This window comes from Myxine glutinosa, chromosome 3 (genome assembly GCF_964187855.1).
Source record: "Myxine glutinosa chromosome 3, kmMyxGlut1.1, whole genome shotgun sequence".
Classification (NCBI taxonomy): Eukaryota; Metazoa; Chordata; class Myxini; order Myxiniformes; family Myxinidae; genus Myxine; species Myxine glutinosa.
Genome location: NC_136263.1, coordinates 188,048,503 through 188,070,162, shown reverse-complemented (window position 1 = coordinate 188,070,162; position 21,660 = coordinate 188,048,503). Strand labels below are relative to the sequence as shown.

At 35.0% G+C, this 21,660-nt stretch overlaps 1 protein-coding gene across 2 annotated transcripts in view; it reads right to left on the bottom strand.

The window, feature by feature from the left end:
• The window catches only part of DHX9 (DExH-box helicase 9), a 101,162-nt gene that overhangs the window by 57,161 nt on the left and 22,341 nt on the right, over positions 1-21,660 (bottom strand). The window contains exons 7-8 of one of the 2 annotated variants that reach the window (XM_078774875.1): positions 20,717-20,804; positions 683-729 (exon numbers count right to left, since the gene is read on the bottom strand). In XM_078774875.1, the coding sequence (XP_078631001.1) occupies positions 683-713 (31 nt within the window). In that variant the 5' untranslated portion in view covers positions 714-729; positions 20,717-20,804. The remainder of the gene's footprint in view (positions 1-682; positions 730-20,716; positions 20,805-21,660) is intronic. The other variant, XM_068109648.2, reaches the window with a different exon arrangement.

Below are 21,660 nucleotides of genomic sequence, written 5' to 3'. Positions count from 1 at the left end.
TAAAACCACTAAAACATCCTGGCGAGAGTGCAATCTCTGATTGATCTTTCTTGTTCTTCTTGCAGTCCATGGAATTTTTAACATTCTCCAAAACCACATTTCAAATTTGTCAATCGTCTTCCTTTGAATTAACACTGGTGCACTTTAAGAAAAAGGATTGCAGATTTATCAGTACGATTAACCTTCCGGGAAGAAATGGCATGCTGTTTTTGAGCAACTGCATCTCTATATAGTTTGGTAGGCCAAGGGCATGATTTTGGGAAAGACCGCTGTACGAGAGAAGAGATGTTCTGATGGAGAATAAAGAGCGGATTTTTTGAGGAAGTCTTTGGCCTTTGTTGAAGTCCAAATATGATGGAGTTGAACAATCTGCAAAGAAAACAGCACACTATAGGCCTGACCAGCCAACCTTACAAAATTGTCAAGCATGACATCACAGTGCTAGTTATGTCAAAATGATCTGCGATAATCATTTAGGATGTGATCAGAGAATACCTAAGGGGAAAGAAGCAAGAAAAAGAAAAAGATTAAGACGAAGAAATACGTGCTGTCTATCTGGAGATGTATCTCCAAATAAACTCTACCCCCACCCTCCACATTATGACCAAACACCAGCTACCAAGTCACAAACACATCCCACGCATTGTTCCTATGAAATCCAATTCAATAGCAGCGTACTCACTTTTCCCAAGCTGCTTCACGTAGATAGACATCGCTGCAATGTAGCTCCTGTCAAATGTGAAGGAAATAAAACAAACACAGGAGGCTCAGCTACAGGGAAGTAGGAGGTATCGTCGACATTGTGTCGTTACGGTGGATCGATGGACAAAGTGCAGCAGAATGTTGGACAAGATGCATTTAGGTAAAGGCATCAAAGTAGGGAAGTTACAGGATTCATATACATTTTGAAGACAAGATTTCCAAACTAATATTCGAATATTCCAAAATTCCACGACTGACCTGATGTGCATCTATTGATATCTTCGGCAAATGGTGGTTTTAAAGCATTATAAAAATATCTGATGAAAAAGCCAATCACCAACAAACCTTGGATCTTCCGTCATCTCAAAAAGTACGGGCAAAGAGAGAAAGGTTTTACTCCGTACTTGAAAAAGACCGTTTCCTGCCACCCTGGAGCTATGCCGCAACATATAAAACCAATGCTCATTGATAGCAGTTTTACAGCTTCTTCTTCTGATAGTAAGAGCGAAGCCATTACTTGTTCTTCAACGTCATGACGGTTCATAGCAAGTGAGCTGTACACCATCTTTGAACTTGGCATACATGGCAGCAAGAGCCTTCCAAAAGAACCGATATTGTCTTCACGTGATAATCTGAAGGCAAAGTATTCGCTGGTCAAGAAAGCATCAAGAAAAATTGTAAGGACTGTGAAAGAGAAGTGTCACATTGCATCACTCCATACCTGCGTGTTCCGAGGCGACTCTTCTCAATATAATTATTGCAGTAAGCATACGGTATTGCAGTTATTTTTTCAATTTCAGACTTGCATAAGTTTGCATCAAAGATGAGAGTGAAGTCGATGTCGCGCCATCGCAAATCCTCACGCTTCCCCACCTGACAAAGTTTAAAGATGGCAAAAGGTTCCACCAATATCATTGACCCAATATCAAATTTTGAGTTGAGTGTTTTTCCGTTTTGACCCCTGTGATCCAAAGTCTACATCCCCTGGGGCATGAACTGAGGAGGGAGGGATGGATCCCATCCCAAAAAAATCATTAACATATTTTCATGTGTTCCCCAATGGTGATTTTATTTTTTTAATGGTTTAAGCTCCATGTGCAAAACAATTTCCTGATTGAGGGACTGTATCACATAATTATCCCCAAAATTGTTTTTTTTTTAAACAAAACGGGAGGATATTGTAATCAGCTCTGTCTGTCTGTTTGTCTGTCTTTGTCCAGGCTGGCTGACACACACGCGCACACACGACTGTTAAACAGGTCTGCGTTTGGGTGAAGTGCCATCACTTCCTGGGGAACTTTGGGTACCAGCGAGGTCACAATAATGGTGCCATGTTTCTCATCGCACTCAGCAGGGCATTTCCTATGGATGAATTTCCTCCTCCCTATGGATGTCAACTACGCGGATAGTCCGTGCTCTTAATCTTATGCTGAACGTCAAGAAGGGAAGCGGAACATACCATTTTTTAAAGTCTTTGGTATGACTGGGCTGGAGTTTGAACTGCCGACCCCCCAGACTCGGAGCGGACGCTGTAACTATTACACCACCGAGTCTGCAGCACTTTTATACTGCGTCCAGTCCACTGCAAAGTGTTATTGACTTAAACTGCAACTGTCACCAACAGGGGATGCATGTCAGTCGAACTGAAGGACACAACCACTAAGGAGTGACATGGAGTCAGGGACGTCCTGTGGGAGGAAGGATTCTGTCATGCAGATAGATTCCAGTTTATCAGCAGCAGCCAAGATTGAGAGATCTCAGGTCAGAGCAGAGGTTTTGGATGTTTGAGATCCACACATTTAAACACAGGGGAGGAAGTGATATAGGCAGGGTGCAGGAAAGTCAAGAGAGGGTGGGGGAACTTGGGGGAACTTGGAGAAAGAGTTAGGAGAGTGTGGTGAGGGGGTGGCGGAACATGGTGAGGGGTTGGGGGAATGGGGGAGGGTGATGGGTTGGAGGAGGGAGGGGGTGAGGAGCTTATTGCTGAGCTACGAGCAACAATTTGAGCAAGCGGCAACTGTAATGTGGAACGGCGTTACATCAAGTACTATCACGTATCTCTGGACGGCAGTTTTAAACATCCGCAAGTAGTGTATATATGTTGCTTCTGGGACACTCTCATTTTCCCATTGACTTACATGTTAATTTTTCCCCTCCCTCATTGCCCCTAAACACCTCTATTTCTCTCACCCTGTTCTTTATGAACCTTCTCACCTTTTGACATGTTATCCTTATTCATTAGACCACTTAAACAATGGTCCTTCTGTGTGAACCTGTGATCCTTCTGACCTTATGGACCTTTTAACCTTTTACTCTTAATATCATCTGGTGAATCATCTTTGGCCCACTCACACAACGACCCTACAAATATTTGTTTATGCGTGGGAAATAATTTAATTCTCTTGCCACTCTCTTCACCATCTAATATATTAACAAAAAAGATGTTTGAGTTTGGTTCTTTATTAAGATATTTTAACTGAGCTAAGATAAAATGGTAAACCTCCCTCAATGTTCTTGTTTGAGCGCCTCCAGTGCCACATACCATTTTAAAATTAAAGTATATATTTTCCTGGCAACCATCAAAGTTTTCCGTCCACTCAAAAATATTTCCATCTTTTTTACCCAATTCACCGGTATTTAAATTAATTCTCTTATTTGTTTTGTAAATTTTTTTACCAGTTGTCTTTTCAATTATACCTATTTGATATTTTTCACATTCGTTATGTTTACCATTTATATACCAAGGTTGATTACACCTCCACTCTTTAGTCTGGTTGGTACTTGGTTCTATCATTTATATAATTGTAAAAACGCGGCGGTAGCCCGTTAAAATCCCTAACCCCCCTTTTTAACTTATCACTTATATACTTATATAACCATAAGGGAGACTATCAATTCCATTTTCTAAAATAAACCTCATCATCAAAAGCCCCCAATGCTTTCTTATTCACCTCTTCTGAATATAATTTATGTTTATAACTTCTTATTCCATTAATCTTTCTAAACTCTTCTTTCTTTGTTGTTAAACAGTTATAATAATCCTTAAAGTTTATTGTTTGTTTAATGACATTTTTCTTTATGCCTTTTAACTTCTTATCAGTTTTTTCAACGTTATTCACAATGTATTTATAAGCATAAGCCTTAGACCTCAATCCCACAAATTCACTCATGACATTTCCTCCTAATTCATCCTTAAACTTTCCAATCACCTTTTTATTTTTTAGAAGAGAACAACTCACTCTCTGGACTGTAATTACTAGTGTCAGATATTAATGTCCTTTTTCATGTCTGAATAAACATCATCAGTATTAATTTGCAAAATAAAACTATCTGTATCCATATAAAGTAGATTAACATCATTTTGATATTTCTTCCTCAAGTTATTATAAAAGTAATCATACATTAATGACTGATAAATCAAGAATTGATGTTCCAATATAAATAGGTTTGTTCATTTCAATACTCTCTTTAATCAAATGGATCGCACAAAAGTTCTCAGTAAAGACCTCAGCTCTAGTAAAACTCGGTCTATTAATTAATTTTGATGCTTGTTTCCAAGATGTTGATAGTCTGATATTTTGTCTTTTTCTCACATTTTCAATGGTCTTACCAAAGACCGCATTATTCATCAATTTATAAAAGTCTTTCTCAAAATCTGTTTTTGACTCTGTTCTTCTTTGTGTATTAAAATCAATGTACCCCTTCAACCAATGACTTTGATTGAACTTTAGAACCCTATGGATCTTCTCTACTCTTAGACCTTTTGATAAATATTGTCGCAAATTTCTTTGGTGTAGAACATAATTTTTCTTGTTATATAATGTAGTAAGTAATTTTTCTGTTGATTCACCTATATTAAATGATTGTTGATAATCACTTAACCACTCCTTCTTTGGACTTTCCTTTTCGCAAGCAAATGGGAGATCTTTGTGTAGGTTATGAAGTTCCTCTGCATATTTCAAATCGACCTCAAAATAATAACCAACCTTTGAATCATCCAATTCTTTTTGTGTAGAGATACATACATCTTGTAAAACCTTTTTGTAATCTTTTTCCTTTACCCATCTAAGTTTTCCATAAGGAAGAGCCTGAGACATTGCCCAGCCATACAGGTTGTTCGCATCATAATACATCAAGTAGGAGCTCTCTACCGATGGATCATAATTTGGAATGTACTTGTTATTTGCTTTAGCATATCTCTTTGAACAGACTTGTGAAATTCCTCCTCTCTTTGCCTTTTCAATCATCAAAAGCATATCAACATCGGTTATCAAATCCAAAGCTTGTTTTGTCATTTTTAACATCACGCTCCAAGCCAATCCAGGAGCAGTGTAATAGTGAGCAGGATCCAATCCATATCCAGAATGACAGATTGTTCTGAAAGCCTCAAACACATCAGCCAAAAAAAGCACATCAGTTTTGAGGTACAAATCGTGATACTCACCAAGATTCTTAATGTTATATTTTTTCCAAACATTTTGTGCGTGTACATAATCTTTATCAGATATATGACTATTATTTAATTTGTTATAGAAATTTTCTTTTAAAGGAAGTTGTGTTTCATTGAATCTCTCAAATGAGTCCATATAGTCATAGGGGTAAATTCCCTTTTGTGTTAGAAAATCTTTATCTAAAAAATACTCTGAAAGACATGGAAACTCTTTTAGATTTTGAACCAAGTTAGCCAATGGACTTGCAATGAATTTAAATGTATCAAGAAATCTGATATGAGTAATAGGAGATGTGTGAATTGTTTTTGTGAATGAAATGTATTTCTGATCCGTGTTTGGAATTGCTGAGATACTTCCAGAAGTCTTTGAGAGTTCCTTGATAAATAGATGTGTATCATAATGAGCGTTGTTATGAAGAAAGACAGGAATGAAAGAGGGGAGTTGATAATTAATATTACAACTTTGATGAGCCGGACCTCTATATTTACCAGTGAGATGACAATGGTCTCTAACCTTTAGACCTTTACCAATTTTCTCCTCACAAATATGACAGACTGTTTTTTATAAATTCTCTTTTTTCTTTACTTGTTAAGGACATTGGTTTATTGGTTTCTCTCATTATCTTGGTTAATCGGACACAGTCTTTTTCTAGTCGTTTCACAAACTCCTCTGGGGTATTTGAGCCTCTATACACCTCTAACTTGTTATATTCATCACCAACGGATGATTTGATATAATAACAAAAACCACAAGGAGTATGTTTTTGATATTTATTTGTGTACGATTCTTTTGGATCTGGAGAAGCAGTATCTATTTTTTCTAGAATACTTTCAAAATCAGCATATATAACAAATGGATGTTTGATCTTTTTATTTTCATCTTTGAATGTGATCTTTGAGCCTTCTTTAGGCATATTGATTACGGTTGATTTATGTTCGCCACAATAATTTGAATGTTTATCTAATCTTTCTTGTGAATTGAAGAAGTTAAGACAACGCAAACAAATATATATTTTATTTGTTGTTCTCTTACAGACTTGTGGTTTTATTAATTTAGCAATATCTTTGATGTATGTATAATGTGAATTTTCCTCTGAATTAAAATATAGAAGATTAATATGAGTTTGTTTACAATTGTCAGAAAGCTTTAAAACCTGAATGTTGTTTGTTTCTGTTAGACCATAAACATTAACTGATAAATTATTCATCTTTTCAAATTTAGGAATATCATTTAAAGTCATCGGAAACTTTAGATCTTTCGTATTTAATGTATTCTCATATTTTTTATAATGAGATACTCTTTCATCATGAAAATGTGGAGGATGTAAGTGTGCTAAAATAGACCAGAGAAAACATTTATTGTCTTTATTTTTGATATTGATAACTGCTTTTCTATTTTTGATAACACTGGGTAAATCAATGTAAGAAGAAGCTTTTAGAGGATCTGATTTAAGAATATGAATGTCTATGTAAATAATTTTTCCTATATTGAATCCACTTCCTACGATTGAATTATCCACATCTTGCTCTTGTTTAATAAGTTCATCATAGACTCCTGATGTTTTAAAATCTTGATATGAAGATATAAAGTGTGGCTCAGTTCTCATGTATGGTGTATCTATAAATCCTTCGTCCTTTGTCATTTCTAATTTTACTCCCATATAAAATTTAAGTGGTTTCATTTCTTTTAGTGTTTTTTCAATCAACATTTGAACAGCAGGTTTAACTATTTCTACAGCATCAACTATAGACTCTGGTTCAGGAGGTTTGAAGTTAAAGACTCTTATTTTAATATGTCCTTTGAATGCACCATCAGAGTTTTTAATAGTAAACAATTTTGACAAGTGTTTGTTAGTTTTAAGATGGGCTTTAAACCCCTTCTTGAGGATGGTTGTTTTACAGACCTTACAATGTTTTGTTTTAGGTGGAAGAGGGGAAAGTTTGTTAAGAATGTTGTATGTATGTTTTGCGGTGAGAATATGTTGTTTATAATATTTTACTTCCTTCTCGCAAGTATCACAATAAACCATATTTATAGCGTGAGAAAACGTGGTGTTTTATATACATCACTGTGCTTAAAATAAAACACTTTTGAGCTTTACAGCTCCGTTTTATATATATCGCTGTGCTTAAACTAAAACACTTTTTCACTCAGAATCATCGAAGTCATAACTATCACATGAATACTCAGAATCATACTCAGAGTCATCAATAAAGCTACTCTCATAACTATCATTTGAGCACAAACTATTAGTATCATAACTATCATCTGTGTTCAATGAAATACTATCATCACCATCGTCCGAGTTCAATGAAATACTATCATCACTATCGTCCGAGTTCAATGAAATAGTAAAATCTTCACTGCTGTAATGACTCATATTTAATTAGCAGAAAAAACCTTTCCATCTATACCAATATACTTTCTTTCATTAACGGATTCAATCTCTACATTTTTAATATCAAAAGTTATCTTTAAATAATCTCTAACTATCATAGAACGAAATGACATTTCACCAGAAATATTAACATCATTCATTTTACTTAGATCTACACCCTTTGGATTATTAAAGTAAATACAAATTTCTCCACGAGTATTGTTGATGGTCTTATCATTCTTTTTCAAAGTATCGTGGTCAATCACTTTTTCAAGCTTTGAATAAATTGCCAGGAGTAGAGGAGAAACTTTTGTTAGATTTACTTTAATGGATGTCTTTCCAGGTATAGTTAGAGCTCTTCCTTTAAATGAAATAGAGGGGCTCATGTTATTTTCCATAACTGGTTTTACCCAAAAATTTCCATATTTATCTTTGTTCAATTTAACATCTTTGACATATTTTTCTATATCTTTCACCGAAGTAGAGATTGATTGAAATTTGTCTTTTGTGCTTTGAAACATTGTATTTATTAATGAATAAACTTGCGTTTAGTTTAAGTAAAAATTTACCATATAAATATGATAAGTTCTGAAGGATATTTAGAATTTCCAGACTCTCCATATGATAAATTAGAGAATTGTCTGGCTTGTGATAGAATAGGGCTTAATAATGAGGGTTCATATCAACAATGTATTTTCTGTGATTTAATTTTAATTAATGATAATTAAAAAAATAAAAATATATATAACTCTTTTAAATTAGAACCAAAAATGAATTACTTTACAAGATTAATAAGAGAGATGAATGTTAAGTATTGTGATGATAATACACCATTTCTTTCAAGGGAAGAGACTATTTGTATTGAGGAAATGTATAAGGGTTTAATGATATTTATTATTCAAAATAATTTTAATGGAAATGTTAATACAAGATACTATATAAATAAAATAATGAATTATTTTGAAATTAAACCCGAACTCAGGATAAAATATAGAGTTTCTAAAATAGCTCAAAAAAAGTTAGATGACTTGTTTTCCAAATATATAAATGAATGATTTTTTACCCGTTTGGGAAAATAAGATAAAATTTAATAACCATAAAAACATTCCAAATTCATTGAGATGTCTAATAGTTGGTTCAAGCGGATGTGGAAAAACCTGTTTACTTTTAAAGATGCTCCTTGGTCCTAATTTTTTAGATTATGATAATTTAATAATTTTTACAAAGTCTAGTTTTCAACCCGAGTATCAACTACTCTCACAGGGTTTTAATGCAGGTCTTAAAAAGGAAGACATTATCGGTTTATTTAAACTTCAAAACAAACTAAATGATTATAATATTGAAGATATAATACAATTATTTTGTGATACACAGAAATCAAAATCGAAACCAAAACCCATAACTTGTATTCTCAGTGATAATACGGATGATATACCTTCACCTCAAGATTTAGATAAATCAAAAAAGAACCTCATCATCTTTGATGATTGTGTTAATGAGAGAAACCAAACAGTAATGGATAGCTACTATACAAGAGGGAGACATTCTTCTTGCAATTGTATATATCTTAGTCAATCATATTTTCAACTCCCTCGACGCTCAATAACAAACAATGCCAATACTTTTATTTTATTTAAGTTAAATTCAATAGATGTAAATAATTTTTGGAGAGATAATTGCTCTACGTTATGTAGTAAAAAAGAATTTGAAAATTATATGAAACACACGATTGAAAAATATAAATATATTGTTGTGAAACAAGATGAGATATTAAAGGATGTATTTTTATTTTAAACATAATTACATATATAAATGATAACTATTATTATTAATCTTGTGGGTAAATCTGCTTCAGGAAAGAACTTTCATAAATCTAAACTCTTGAATAGTAAAAATGAAAAGATTGTAAGTTTTTTTTAAAAACACCCTATGATTCGTTTTGTGAGTACTACAACCAGAGCAAAGCGACCAGGAGAAGTAGAAGGGAAAGATTATTACTACATTTCAATGGAGGAACATATGCGATTGAGGAACGAAGGTCAAATATTTGAGGAGGTCTCTCTTGGTTCTACAAAATATTCACATTGTAAGAGTGAGTTAAATAAAGTAAAATCTAATGGTCTTGGGATTTTAGAAACTAATCCTGAAGGAATGAGACAAATTATTAAATATTTGTGTGGTGATGGAGTTAAGATTTTATCATTCGGTTTTGATATCGATGAGGAGACTCAACGCAAACGTATGAAAAGCAGAGATACAAGTATTAGTGAAGAAGAAATAACAACTCGTATTAATACCAATAAAGAATTTGATGAAATATTTAAAGAAAAGGATTTATTTCAACACATTTACTATAACGATGAAGAAAAGGAAAATTTTCCCATTGACCTTTACAATTCATTAAATGATATTTTTCAATAAATAAATACAGAAAATGAATACTGAAGAAAGAGCAAGAAAGTTTAAAGAACATCAAGAGTTGGTTTCAAAAGTTGTAAAACAACAGGAAGAGATAAAGAAGAAACGGAGACAGAAACTAACTGGTGAAGAAGCCTTTGAAAGAAAACAAGAGAAATTTTTTAAACCGCTTTTAAAAACTCAACACCCTACAGTTCCCACGGTAGAATTTACTCCGAAAAAACTTCAAATGCTCAAAGATTTTAGTCAGATAACAAAACAAGAACTTGGAAAATTAGAATATAATGATGAAGAATTATTTCAGAAACTTGAGGAGGTAAATCAACCCCCTAATTATGTAGTGGAAGCTCTTCAAAACAATGAATATTTGGCAGATTCAAAAACCAGAGCAGGTCTCATTCCAACAGAAGAACCAGCAGTGTTCCATCTTGTGGAAGAAAAGGTATTGATATTTAATGATGAATTGATGTTCTTGAGTTCTACTCAACCAAATGTTAAATTAACTCCAAGACTAATGTTTCTTCTAACAAACCCCGGATTCAGCGGTTCAAAATATTTTGAGGAACCACTTGATATGGAAAGAGAGGAAGATAGGGTATATATTGAGTTGCTAAATGCACTTGATTATGGAGTTTCTGTTGCTGGTAAAAGTAAGAAGAATGAGAAGGAGAAACATATTATTGATGCTTTAAGTAAGCTTGGTTCGGGTGTTAGTTTTCTTCCAAATGACCCATCACAATTAGTTAATAGGCTATTATTGTTGTTAGGTAGTAAGAAGGCTGGAAACAACAATTGTTTTAATGAATCCTCAGCCATTTTAGATCAGTTGATGAACATGAAAATAATTAATAAATGTCAATACAAAGATATTTTATTAGATATTAAATAAGATGAGAAGCACAATTCTTAGTTTTAATTTCACAACGAGCGATTACACAGCTTCATTCCCTTACCCACTACAACTTGACCCCCTTACCTCATATGAGGCATCTTTGTTGTCAATGGAAACTTACAATACCCTTTTTAATATCACAGAGAAAAACAACAAGTTTAGTTATAATCCAGGAAGTGGATATAAAACTATAACCGTTTCACCTGGAGCTTACGAGATTTCTCAAATATCTTCAGAAGTCTCTCGCCTTATGAAAGAAAAAGGTGATGAACCAAAAAATATTGTATTAGATATTCAAAAACACACTTCAAAATCAACTATTAAACTTAAAAATAATTATAAAGTTGATTTCACGATTGAAAATTCGTTTAGAGAGCTATTGGGTTTCTCTTCAAAAAAGATTGAAAATAACGGGACGTTTTACAGTGATAATGTTATCCAAATATCCTCCGGTATAAATTCAGTATTAATTCATTGTGATTTGATTGATGGTGCTTATAACGATGGAATAAGAACAAATACAATATTTTCATTCAGTGCATACTCAACCCCGATTGGTTATAAATTTAATATGGAACCAAAAAATCTTGTCTATTTACCTGTGTCAGGAAAAACCATATACAGAGTAAATTTTAGGATAACCGACCAAGATAATCGTATGATATCCTTTAATGATGAAATTATATCCATCAGAATTCACCTACGTGAAGTTTTTCAATAAATAAATAATGGTTATTGTGAGAAAACATGAGTTGGGAAAATATAAAATAATTACAGGGGAGGGCATGTACCTTTCACCATACTATACAAGGTATGTGGGTAAAGGATACTATAAACCTAAGAGACAACGAGGTGTAGGTCATCAATTTCGAAATAAAGGAGATGGGATAATTGATACTCTAATGGGTATTGGTTCAACCATCCTTAAACATAAAGACCTAATTGGTTCAACTGCTTCTGCCGTGGGCTCCGTTGCGGGTGCTATAAAGAGTATAAAAGATTCTCAAAAGGAGTCTCATAAATTACAAGCAATCAAAGAAATAAAAAAAGGTAAAACTCAACTATCTTCACAAGAACGACAAAAAATCATTAAAATACTTGGGTCAGGGTTTCAACGATTTTAATACTATATAAATACAAGTATGGAAGCGATTGATAGTATCTATGATTTGGATGATACAATTATCATTTCAAACTCCACAAAAAAGGAAGACTATTTTAAGGTAAATGCTATAACTGGAACAGACTGGAATTCAAACGGAACAAAAAGTTTTGAAATAAATAATCAACAAACTTACTTGAATATAGCTGATAGTTTCTTGCTGTGTAAATTTAAATTCACTAAGGCTGCGAATAATACTAATGCTACACTCGTAAATGATTTCTTCTGGAAAATGTTTGACAGTGTCCGCCTGTATATTGGAACACAAGAGGTTGAAGCGGTTGATTATGTCTCTGCTACATCTGAAATGATGAAATTTACACTATATTCGTTTAGTGATAGAATGGGTAAGGGAGCTGTTGAAGGTTTTATTCCTGATATGTCAACGGGAACAAATGCTGACCCTGGTTATAGTCAAAGGAAGGCAATGTATAATGATGAAACAAAAGCAGTGAATAGTTTTACCGTAGCAGTACCTCTTAAAGGTATATTTGGATTTTGCGATTATGATAAAGTTTTGTATGGTCTTAAAATTAGATTTCAACTACAAAGGAATGATAAATGTAAATAGGTTGCTTTTTGGGGATGAAAATGCTTTTGGAGACAACAATAAATTTGTTATTAATGATTTGTGTTGGTATATCAGTGAATATACTCCTAATCTTAAAACGGAAGAGATGTTAAATAGAAGACTTAACTCAAAGAAACCGCTAAATGTATCATACCTTAAAAGAAGATGTCAACACGTTAAACTGGAACACACTACCTACACTTGGAATTTGGGTGTTCTTCAAGGAAAGCCACGATACCTCTGGCTCATTTTTTAAAAACCAGATGGAGAGGACGGTACTAATAAGAATAATGCGCTGAGTGATAATGCTAAGGTGAAACAACTTCGGGTTTCTCTTGATGGCACATTTTATCCGCGAGATCGATTGGAAATTGATTGGGAAAAAAATGATTATGCGGAAGCCTACAAGTCCTACCAAAAGGTGTGTGAAAGTAATGGTAATAATGATCCTATTTTGGATATGGTTGCGTTTCAAAAACTTTATACAATCTACGCAATTGACCTGAGTTCTCAAAAGGAAACTATAAAGTCTAATCGAGTGGATACTTCTCTATACATTGAAAGAGGGGAGAGTGAAGAGGTTAATGCATATTGTTTGCTTTTGGAGGAAACAGAATTACAGATTAATACAGATAATGGTGTTATGATTAATATCACATAGGTTTTTTCTCATAAATAAATGGTTGGGGTATATGTTAATCAAATCAATCTTAATAAATTAACATCTTGTATTCAAAATCAAAAGCCTTGTATTATTAATGTTAATACAATTCAAAGAAAAGGAGCTGTAAGAATTGATGTTTTACTCACACACACACACAAGTAAAAACACTAAATGATGTTGTATCACTTAAAATTAAAATGACGAAACCTATGTTAAAGAAATATTCAATAGACGAGTCAAGAGGAGGATTTCTCCCGTTTCTAATTCCTTTATTTGCTGGTTTAAGTGCGGCGGGAGCATTGACTGGTGGTATTTCAGCAGCGGTAAAAACTGCTAACGAAAGGAAGGCACAACTAAAAGCTCAAAAAGAATTGGAAAGACATAAGGAGTTGGAGAAACAAATTAGTGGAAGTGGTGTAATTGTAGATTTTGCTCAAAAACTTGAAAGTCTACCTGATAAAGCTAGATTGTTGGTTGGAGATATGCTTTCCTCTATCGCTCAAGCGGGTGTTAAACTAACTAAACGGGGTAATGGATTGTATCTTTCTCATAAATAAATGGATAAATGGTTTAAACAATTTGGAAAGAATACAACATCAAATATAGAACTAGCTAAGTATTGTAAAACACTAAAAATTGATAATGTGGTTATTTGTATGAGAGATGAATTAATACATATAAATAAGAATACAAAGAATATTATTATGAATTTAGACACAGAATGGTTCTCATTGGGTTTGTATTCATAATAGTCAGGATAAATATTATTTTGATAGTTATGGTATGCCACCACCTGTTGAAGTAATACAATTCTTACAGAATGGTGTTTATCAAACATTTCAAGTCCAAGAAATTAATTCTAAATGTTGTGGTCAATTATGTTTATATGTATTATTTCAACTCAACAATAATGAAAATTTTTATGATATCATTTTTAATCTAATATAAATGACTTATGTTGGAAAAGATGGTTCTATCTTTGGAAAATCCTCTCAGGATATTGATTTATCAAATTATTATACAAAGGCACAGGCTGAACGACAAAAATATAGTGTAAGTAAAAATATTAATATGAAGAATACGTATAAATTAATCAATTATCCAAACCCTACAGATGCGAATGACTTAATTAGATTAAGTGATTTATCACAATATATATTTTTAAAGAAAACAGCACGTTTTGTTAAACAAGTAAAATTTACAACCACAACACCTGGTTATACTGACCATACACCTTTCCTCATTGAATTTAACTACCTGCTTACAATTGAATTTTATAAAGAAGGACATATAGTTAATATGCGAATTAATAAATGGGGGTATGATATGCCTGATTTAGGGTATAATTGGTCTTTTTCAATAAACATAGAAGACCTACATGATTTTAATCAGTCTCGTAAAGAAGAATATTATCCACTTGGTGAGGATAAGGATTTATGTGGAAGTACAATTAATAAACAACAAATACATGGTTTTAAGAAAAGAAAAATATATGATAGTATAGCGATGGTTAGCATGACAAAGAAGGAAGGTCATGAGATAAGGATAGAAAGCCAAGGAATACAAACCAATTTGGTAGTGGGAAGATGGGGTGGTATTACCTGTCATAATATTAATCTCACATATATTTCTGATACATAAATGGCAGGAAGAAGACTACAAGAGAATTATAATTTTTGTATTCAAGGATACCTACAAGAAAAGGGTGCTCGGTATTACATACCTAATGATTTGGAGCATATACATGGGAATTTTGTCATTAAAAACTGGCCTTATACTGATATTGTTAAACCCACAAATAGAGACTTGTTTAAAATATTAAATAAAAATGAACTTCTCAAAGTTATGAAATATAAAACTCTTTTAGAAATCGTCAACAAATCTTATTGGTATCCTATTATGAGAAAAATAATTATAGATACAAGAATATCTCAAAATCCAGATGAGTATATGTATAATATTCTTTGGGGTTTAAACTCAAGGGTAGCAAGGGATGAGGAAGGAGTTGAAGAAGAGAAGGAGAAAAGAGAGAAAAAGGAGAAGGAGGAAAGGGAGAGGGAGGAGAAGGAGGAGGAGAGGGAGAAAAAGGAGGAGGAAGGAGAGAAAAGGGAGAAGGAGGAAAGAGAAAAAGAAGAAGGAGGAGAGGGAGAAAAAGGAGAAGGAGGAGAGGGAGGAAAGGGAGCAAAGAGAGGGAGGAAAAATATAAAAAGATGGAAATCAGTGAGATTCGTAAAAGATTGAGTGTATTACAGCAAATAAATCAATCTCAACGCACCGAAGAGGAAATTAAAGAATTAACAACTCTTATGAAGATAATGGTTTCAAAAATAACGTCAATGTCTTCAATTTCAGGGAGATTAAAACGAGAAAGTGGTGAAGAAGAAGAAGAAGGAAAAGATTATGTGATTGATGATGTTGGTGTCATTGACTTTAGTTAGTTTTTATTTGTAAATAAATGGAGGAGAGTGAAGGCATTCCTTAGGATTCTTTATGTTTTAAAAATTAAGATAGAAATGTATATGTTAAAAACCAAAAAGGTTTTGATACTCTGTCGGAATTTTTCTGATAAATATGAGTTATTGTCTCAAATGTAAAAAGAAAACTAAATCTAAAAATATCTCTTATGTTAAAGCTAAAAATAATAGAGTTTATCAAAAAGGAATATGTCAAGTATGTGGCTCTAAAAAGTGCCAATTCATCTCTCCTAAAAGAGGAGGAGACATACAAAAGTTTCTGTCAGGAAGTAAATTTACAACAACTGGAATTCCAGGGGAATTACACCTTCCAGGGTATTCTTTCTGTGGTCCAGGAACAAACTTGGATAAAAGATTAGATGAGGCTGACAATCCTAAACCTTGGTCTAAACCTACAAATAGGGTTGACGAAGTGTGTATGAAGCATGATATTGCTTATGGGAAAACCACTACGTTGACTGAAAAACAAAGCCGACAGCGAAATGTTGTATAATTTGTCTTTGATACAAAATCCAACGTTGAGAGAGAAAGTTGATAGGTTTATTGTGAGAAATTTGATAAATGCTAAATTGAAACTTGGTCTTGGTTATTCCTCAAAAAACTATTAGGCTCTAATGATGTCATCAAGACTGAGGAGCTTTTGGCTGAAGAATTACACAAACCTATAAATCACAAAGTTTAAAAGAAGGAAGGTTTATTCTAAATACACCGACCACATATGGTCCGCTGATTTAATTGAATTGAATGACAGGGGATACAGGTATGCTTTAACCGTTATTGATTTGAGGAGTAGATTTGCCTGGGTTGTCCCTTTAAAAAATAAAAGGGGTGATACTTTAATGTTAGCCTTTAAGCTAATATTTGATCGGGATAAAAGGAAACCAAAGAAGTTATGGACTGATGAGGGAACAGAGTTCTATAACAAAATATTCATGAAATTTCTTAAGGGGAAGGGTATTAAATTATACAGCACCTTTAATGAAGGAAAGGCAGTTGTTATTGAGCGTTTTAATCGTACTTTAAAAGAGAAATTATATAAAAAATTCACACAACTCGGTTCTCAAAAATGGGTGTATTTAATTCAGGATATTGTAGATAATTACAATAATACAGTTCATTCATCAACAAAATCAAAACCATCAGAAACATTTACAAAATTAGAATATGAAAAGGAGATTAATTTGAGAAAGCCCAAGTTTAAAGTTGGTGATATTGTAAGAATATACAAATGGAAAAGTCATTTTGAGAAAGGTTATACACAAAAATGGACTCGTGAATTATTTAAAATCATTGATGTAATGGATACAGTCCCTTGGACCTACATATTATATGATTTAAATGGAGAAGAAATCTTGGGTTCATTTTACTCACAAGAATTACAAAAAACACAAGTAAGCAGAAAATACCCTTGAAAATAATAAATAAATAAATAAAATGTAATGGGGATACGTTTTTAAATCTGTGAACCCCAAACACAGAATCCCTCAACTTTCCAGTTGGGGCTTAACTTTTGTGTGTGTATAATGGGGATACGTTTTTAAATCTGTGAACCCCAAACACAGAATCCCACAACTTTTTAGTTGGGGCTTAACTTTTGTGTGTGTATAATGGGGATACGTTTTTAAATCTGTGAACCCCAAACACAGAATCCCACAACTTTTTAGTTGGGGCTTAACTTTTGTGTGTGTGTGTATGTGTGAGTGAGTCATAATAATATACAAACCCTAACCCAACCCCAACCCTAACCCAAACCCATCCCTAACCCAACCCCATCCCTAACCCTCACATTCAAAATCCCAACCCTAACCCAACCCCATCCCTAACCCAACCCCATCCCTAACCCAACCCATCCCTAACCCTCACATTCAAAATCCCAACCCTAACCCAATCCCATCCCTAACCCAACCCCAACCCTAACCCTCACATTCAAAATCCCAACCCTAACCCAACCCCATCCCTAACCCAACCCCAACCCTAACCCTCACATTCAAAATCCCAACCCTAACCCAACCCCATCCCTAACCCAACCCCATCCCTAACCCTCACATTCAAAATCCCACCCAAACCCTAACATAATCTTTCTTTTCTTCTTTTTTTAAATACGTATTTCTTTTTTCTTTTTTTTCCTCTTCCTCCAATTCTGTCTTTCATGGCTTTCAAGTTTGAAGAAGTAGAAATGGGAAGAAAGAATTTTCCAGCATTTTCTTCCTCGAACTTTCTTGATATTGCTTTAATCAAGCGTCATTAAATAAAGAACATTGTTCATTGCTTTAGAATCCAAAGAGTCTCCAAGAGGAACCCCACAGGTAGAGTCTCCAAAATAAAACCAACTTTCCAAGTTCCCAAGGTATAACCACATTCCTGTTGAGCCTCCAAGATAGGTATCACATTCCGAGTCATCAAAACAAAACCCCCATTCCGAGTCTCCAAAAATATAACCATCTTTCCAAGTCCCCAAGGTAGAACCACAATTTTCAGAAATATTGGGGGTTTCCGTGATAAGTCTCACATAGTATAACTGCGGACCATCAGGGAAAACTTCCCTTTCCCAATTTTTTAGGGTTTCTTTGATGTTTCTCACATAGTATAACTGCGGACCATCAGGGAGAATTCCCATTTCACAATTTTTTAGGGTTTCTATGATGTGTCTCACATAGTATAACTGCGGACCATCAGGGAGAATTCCCATTTCACAATTTTTTAGGGTTTCTATGATGTGTCTCACATAGTATAACTGCGGACCATCAGGGAGAACTCCCCTTTCCCAATTTTCAGAAATTTGTGGGTCTCCAATGTATGACTTGTATTCTGGCTCATCAAGGTAGAACTTGTTCAGTGGGTTTTGTTTTGATAACTCACAACAAGTATCATCATGGTAAAACTCTTTTTCAGGATTTTGTGGATCTCCAAGGTATAACTCTTTGGCTGGGTCATCAAGGTAGAACTCGTTCTGGGGGTCTTGGTTGTTCAAAATGTCTTCAAACAAAAAAATAACTTCATCCCAAGTTGTGTTAAAAGCAGAATTTTCATTTCGTATCTCAGATACAATTTCCTGTGAAAGAAAATAACAATGTATTAATTTAATACAATATTTTTTATTTGTATAAATCAAGCTCTATGAATATTAAAATAAACTTTAACTCTCACATGAGTCTCATCTAAAAAATAAAAATAAAAATAAAAAATTAAATAAATAAATAAATAAATAAACAAACTTACCTCCATTGATAAGAGGTTCGAGTCCAGTTCATCAATCTGAAGGTTGAGTTCTACACAGGTAGTAGGACTCCAAGGAAAAGCAAAGTTATCCCATTCCATTTCGGCATAGTAGTCCATTCTCAAGTGAAGCAGAAAGCGTGTTTGAAAAAGCCTGTGTGGTCGGTGCCTTTTATAAGGACTGGGTGTGTCATTTCCTGTGGAAATTCCCTGGGCGTGTCTTAACTGGAAATGATGTGATGGAAATTCCCTGAAAATGATGTAATGTATTACCTGGAAATGATACAATGCTGAAGAGTTTATAAAGTGGGTGGGGCTTAGCAAAAGTGGGTGGGGCCTAGCAAAAGTGGGCGGGACTTAGTAAAAAGGTGGGCGTGGCTTAACAAAAAGTGGGCGTGGCTTACCAAAAAGTGGGCGGAGCTTAACAAAAAGTGGGCAGAGCCTACCAAAAAGTGTGTGGCACTGGAGGCGCTCAAACAAGAACATTGAGGGAGGTTTACCATTTTATCTTAGCTCAGTTAAAATATCTTAATAAAGAACCAAACTCAAACATCTTTTTTGTTAATATATTAGATGGTGAAGAGAGTGGCAAGAGAATTAAATTATTTCCCACGCATAAACAAATATTTGTAGGGTCGTTGTGTGAGTGGGCCAAAGATGATTCACCAGATGATATTAAGAGTAAAAGGTTAAAAGGTCCATAAGGTCAGAAGGATCACAGGTTCACACAGAAGGACCATTGTTTAAGTGGTCTAATGAATAAGGATAACATGTCAAAAGGTGAGAAGGTTCGTAAAGAACAGGGTGAGAGAAATAGAGGTGTTTAGGGGCAATGAGGGAGGGGAAAAATTAACATGTAAGTCAATGGGAAAATGAGTGTCCCAGAAGCAACATATATACACTACTTCCGCAGGTAGAGCTTTACAATTGTGAGGTCAGAAACCAATTGGGTCCAGTTTAGAGGCTAATTGCACCACTGAAGTGAATGAATGACACCAAATCAATTAGCAAATCATCAATTGCCGTAGGCTGACGGAGGAAATTAAAGAACAAGAGGATTCAGGGCGGAAGGAGTATAAGGAAAAATAATGAGAAATCAGGGCTGATGTAAGAATGCTGAGAGCAAGATAACATGGGAAGTGAGAGCCAGAAAGGGTACATCAAAAGGACAATTTTCAGCCAAAGATGCCTGCCCAACTGCTATGGTGGTGACACCCATTAGACGCTGGCAGAGACGTTACGAGGGCACCAACAGGACGCCATATTTGGTTAAGTCAGGAGAGTCCCAAAGGTGTTCAGAAGCAACAGCACCACAGTGGTGGTTTGGCCTCATAGATACAAATGAAAAGGGTCATGAGGGCACCAACAGTAGACAACAGTCACCATCGGTTTTCCAATACTTGAAAGGCCAAGTGTCCCCACCAGCTAACCTTCCCAACCCTTGGAAAAATCCTGGTAGTGCCAATCCTCTCTCGACACGCACTTGACTCTTTTGCTCTGACGAAGAGCAATGCCAGTAACATCAGCCTCACCGTTTCTCACAGAAGTAAACTTGTGCTTTCTGCACTCATGTTTGGGGCAAACATTATTGCCTTCTCTGCCGACGCAGTCCGTCACTTGTATTTAACGAGTCTATTATTCCTCGTCAATGAAAAAGCAGCATTGACGTACATTGTGCAACAAATAAAATGACCAGATACTGAAACATTTAAAGGCAACCCCATTAATGCAAAAAATGCAAAATTCCAATAAATAAATAAAATGAAGGGGTGGAGTGGGGAACACAGACCTGCAGTGGGGGAGGGGGTGTGCAAGTGGACACGTTTTTGCACTGTCGGCATCTTAAGGTCGCCCATGGGCTGCACACACGCCACGCCCTGAAAGGAGGGTTAAAGCCATATCAGCCAAGGTCAAACGTCAATCCCAGCCATCCATCCGACCTACAAATGAGGCGGCATGTAGTTAGGTCAGGCCCAGCACGCATGGCAAGCCACAGAGTTGGTGAGCAACCACATGTGCTGGGCGTGACGCCACTCAGTCAGGGTGGAACCAGGAACGAGGTTTTACATGTTGGTACAAGTCTACATTTTGGGGTTAGAGGGGCAAATTAACTGTTTGCCAGGAGGTAGTTCTGAGTTTGGCCAAGACAGAGGGAGTAAGCAGTAAAGAGGTAAAATGACAAGCACAATGGATGCAGGAAATGATGACTAAGAAGAGAACGTTCACCGTGGTGGTTCGTGGCAACATGCAGCAACGCCCCTCCACTTTAAGGAAAATCGAGTGCAAGTTCATGAAGCTGTTTGTGAAAGCAACAATAAACAAACTAGCGATGAGGACTATTGAGGGTGACGAAGGTAAACAGAGCAGCTATTACTCGTTCACTGAAGGGGGGTAGGGGGGGGGGGGGGATTTTATGAAGTGCAGATGAAACAAAATGTGATGGATGTCATGGGGTTGAAAGAGTTGGAAAAACAAGTTGTACATTGGGTGTTGATGGCTTTCGTTGCACACTTCTCTGAACAACCTCCAAGACAAATTCATCAGCCAACTGCCCCTCAACCCCGAGTCAAGCCCAATGAGCTAAAGTTTGGCAAAGACGCTGGCTTTAACCCTCCTTGGGCATCCATGGTGATAATTTACACCCACATGCACACACCCTCACTTTCCCATCTGCCTGTACTTAATTAAATGAGCCCCATACTCATGGACTTCATTGGGACAATGGGCTGGAGA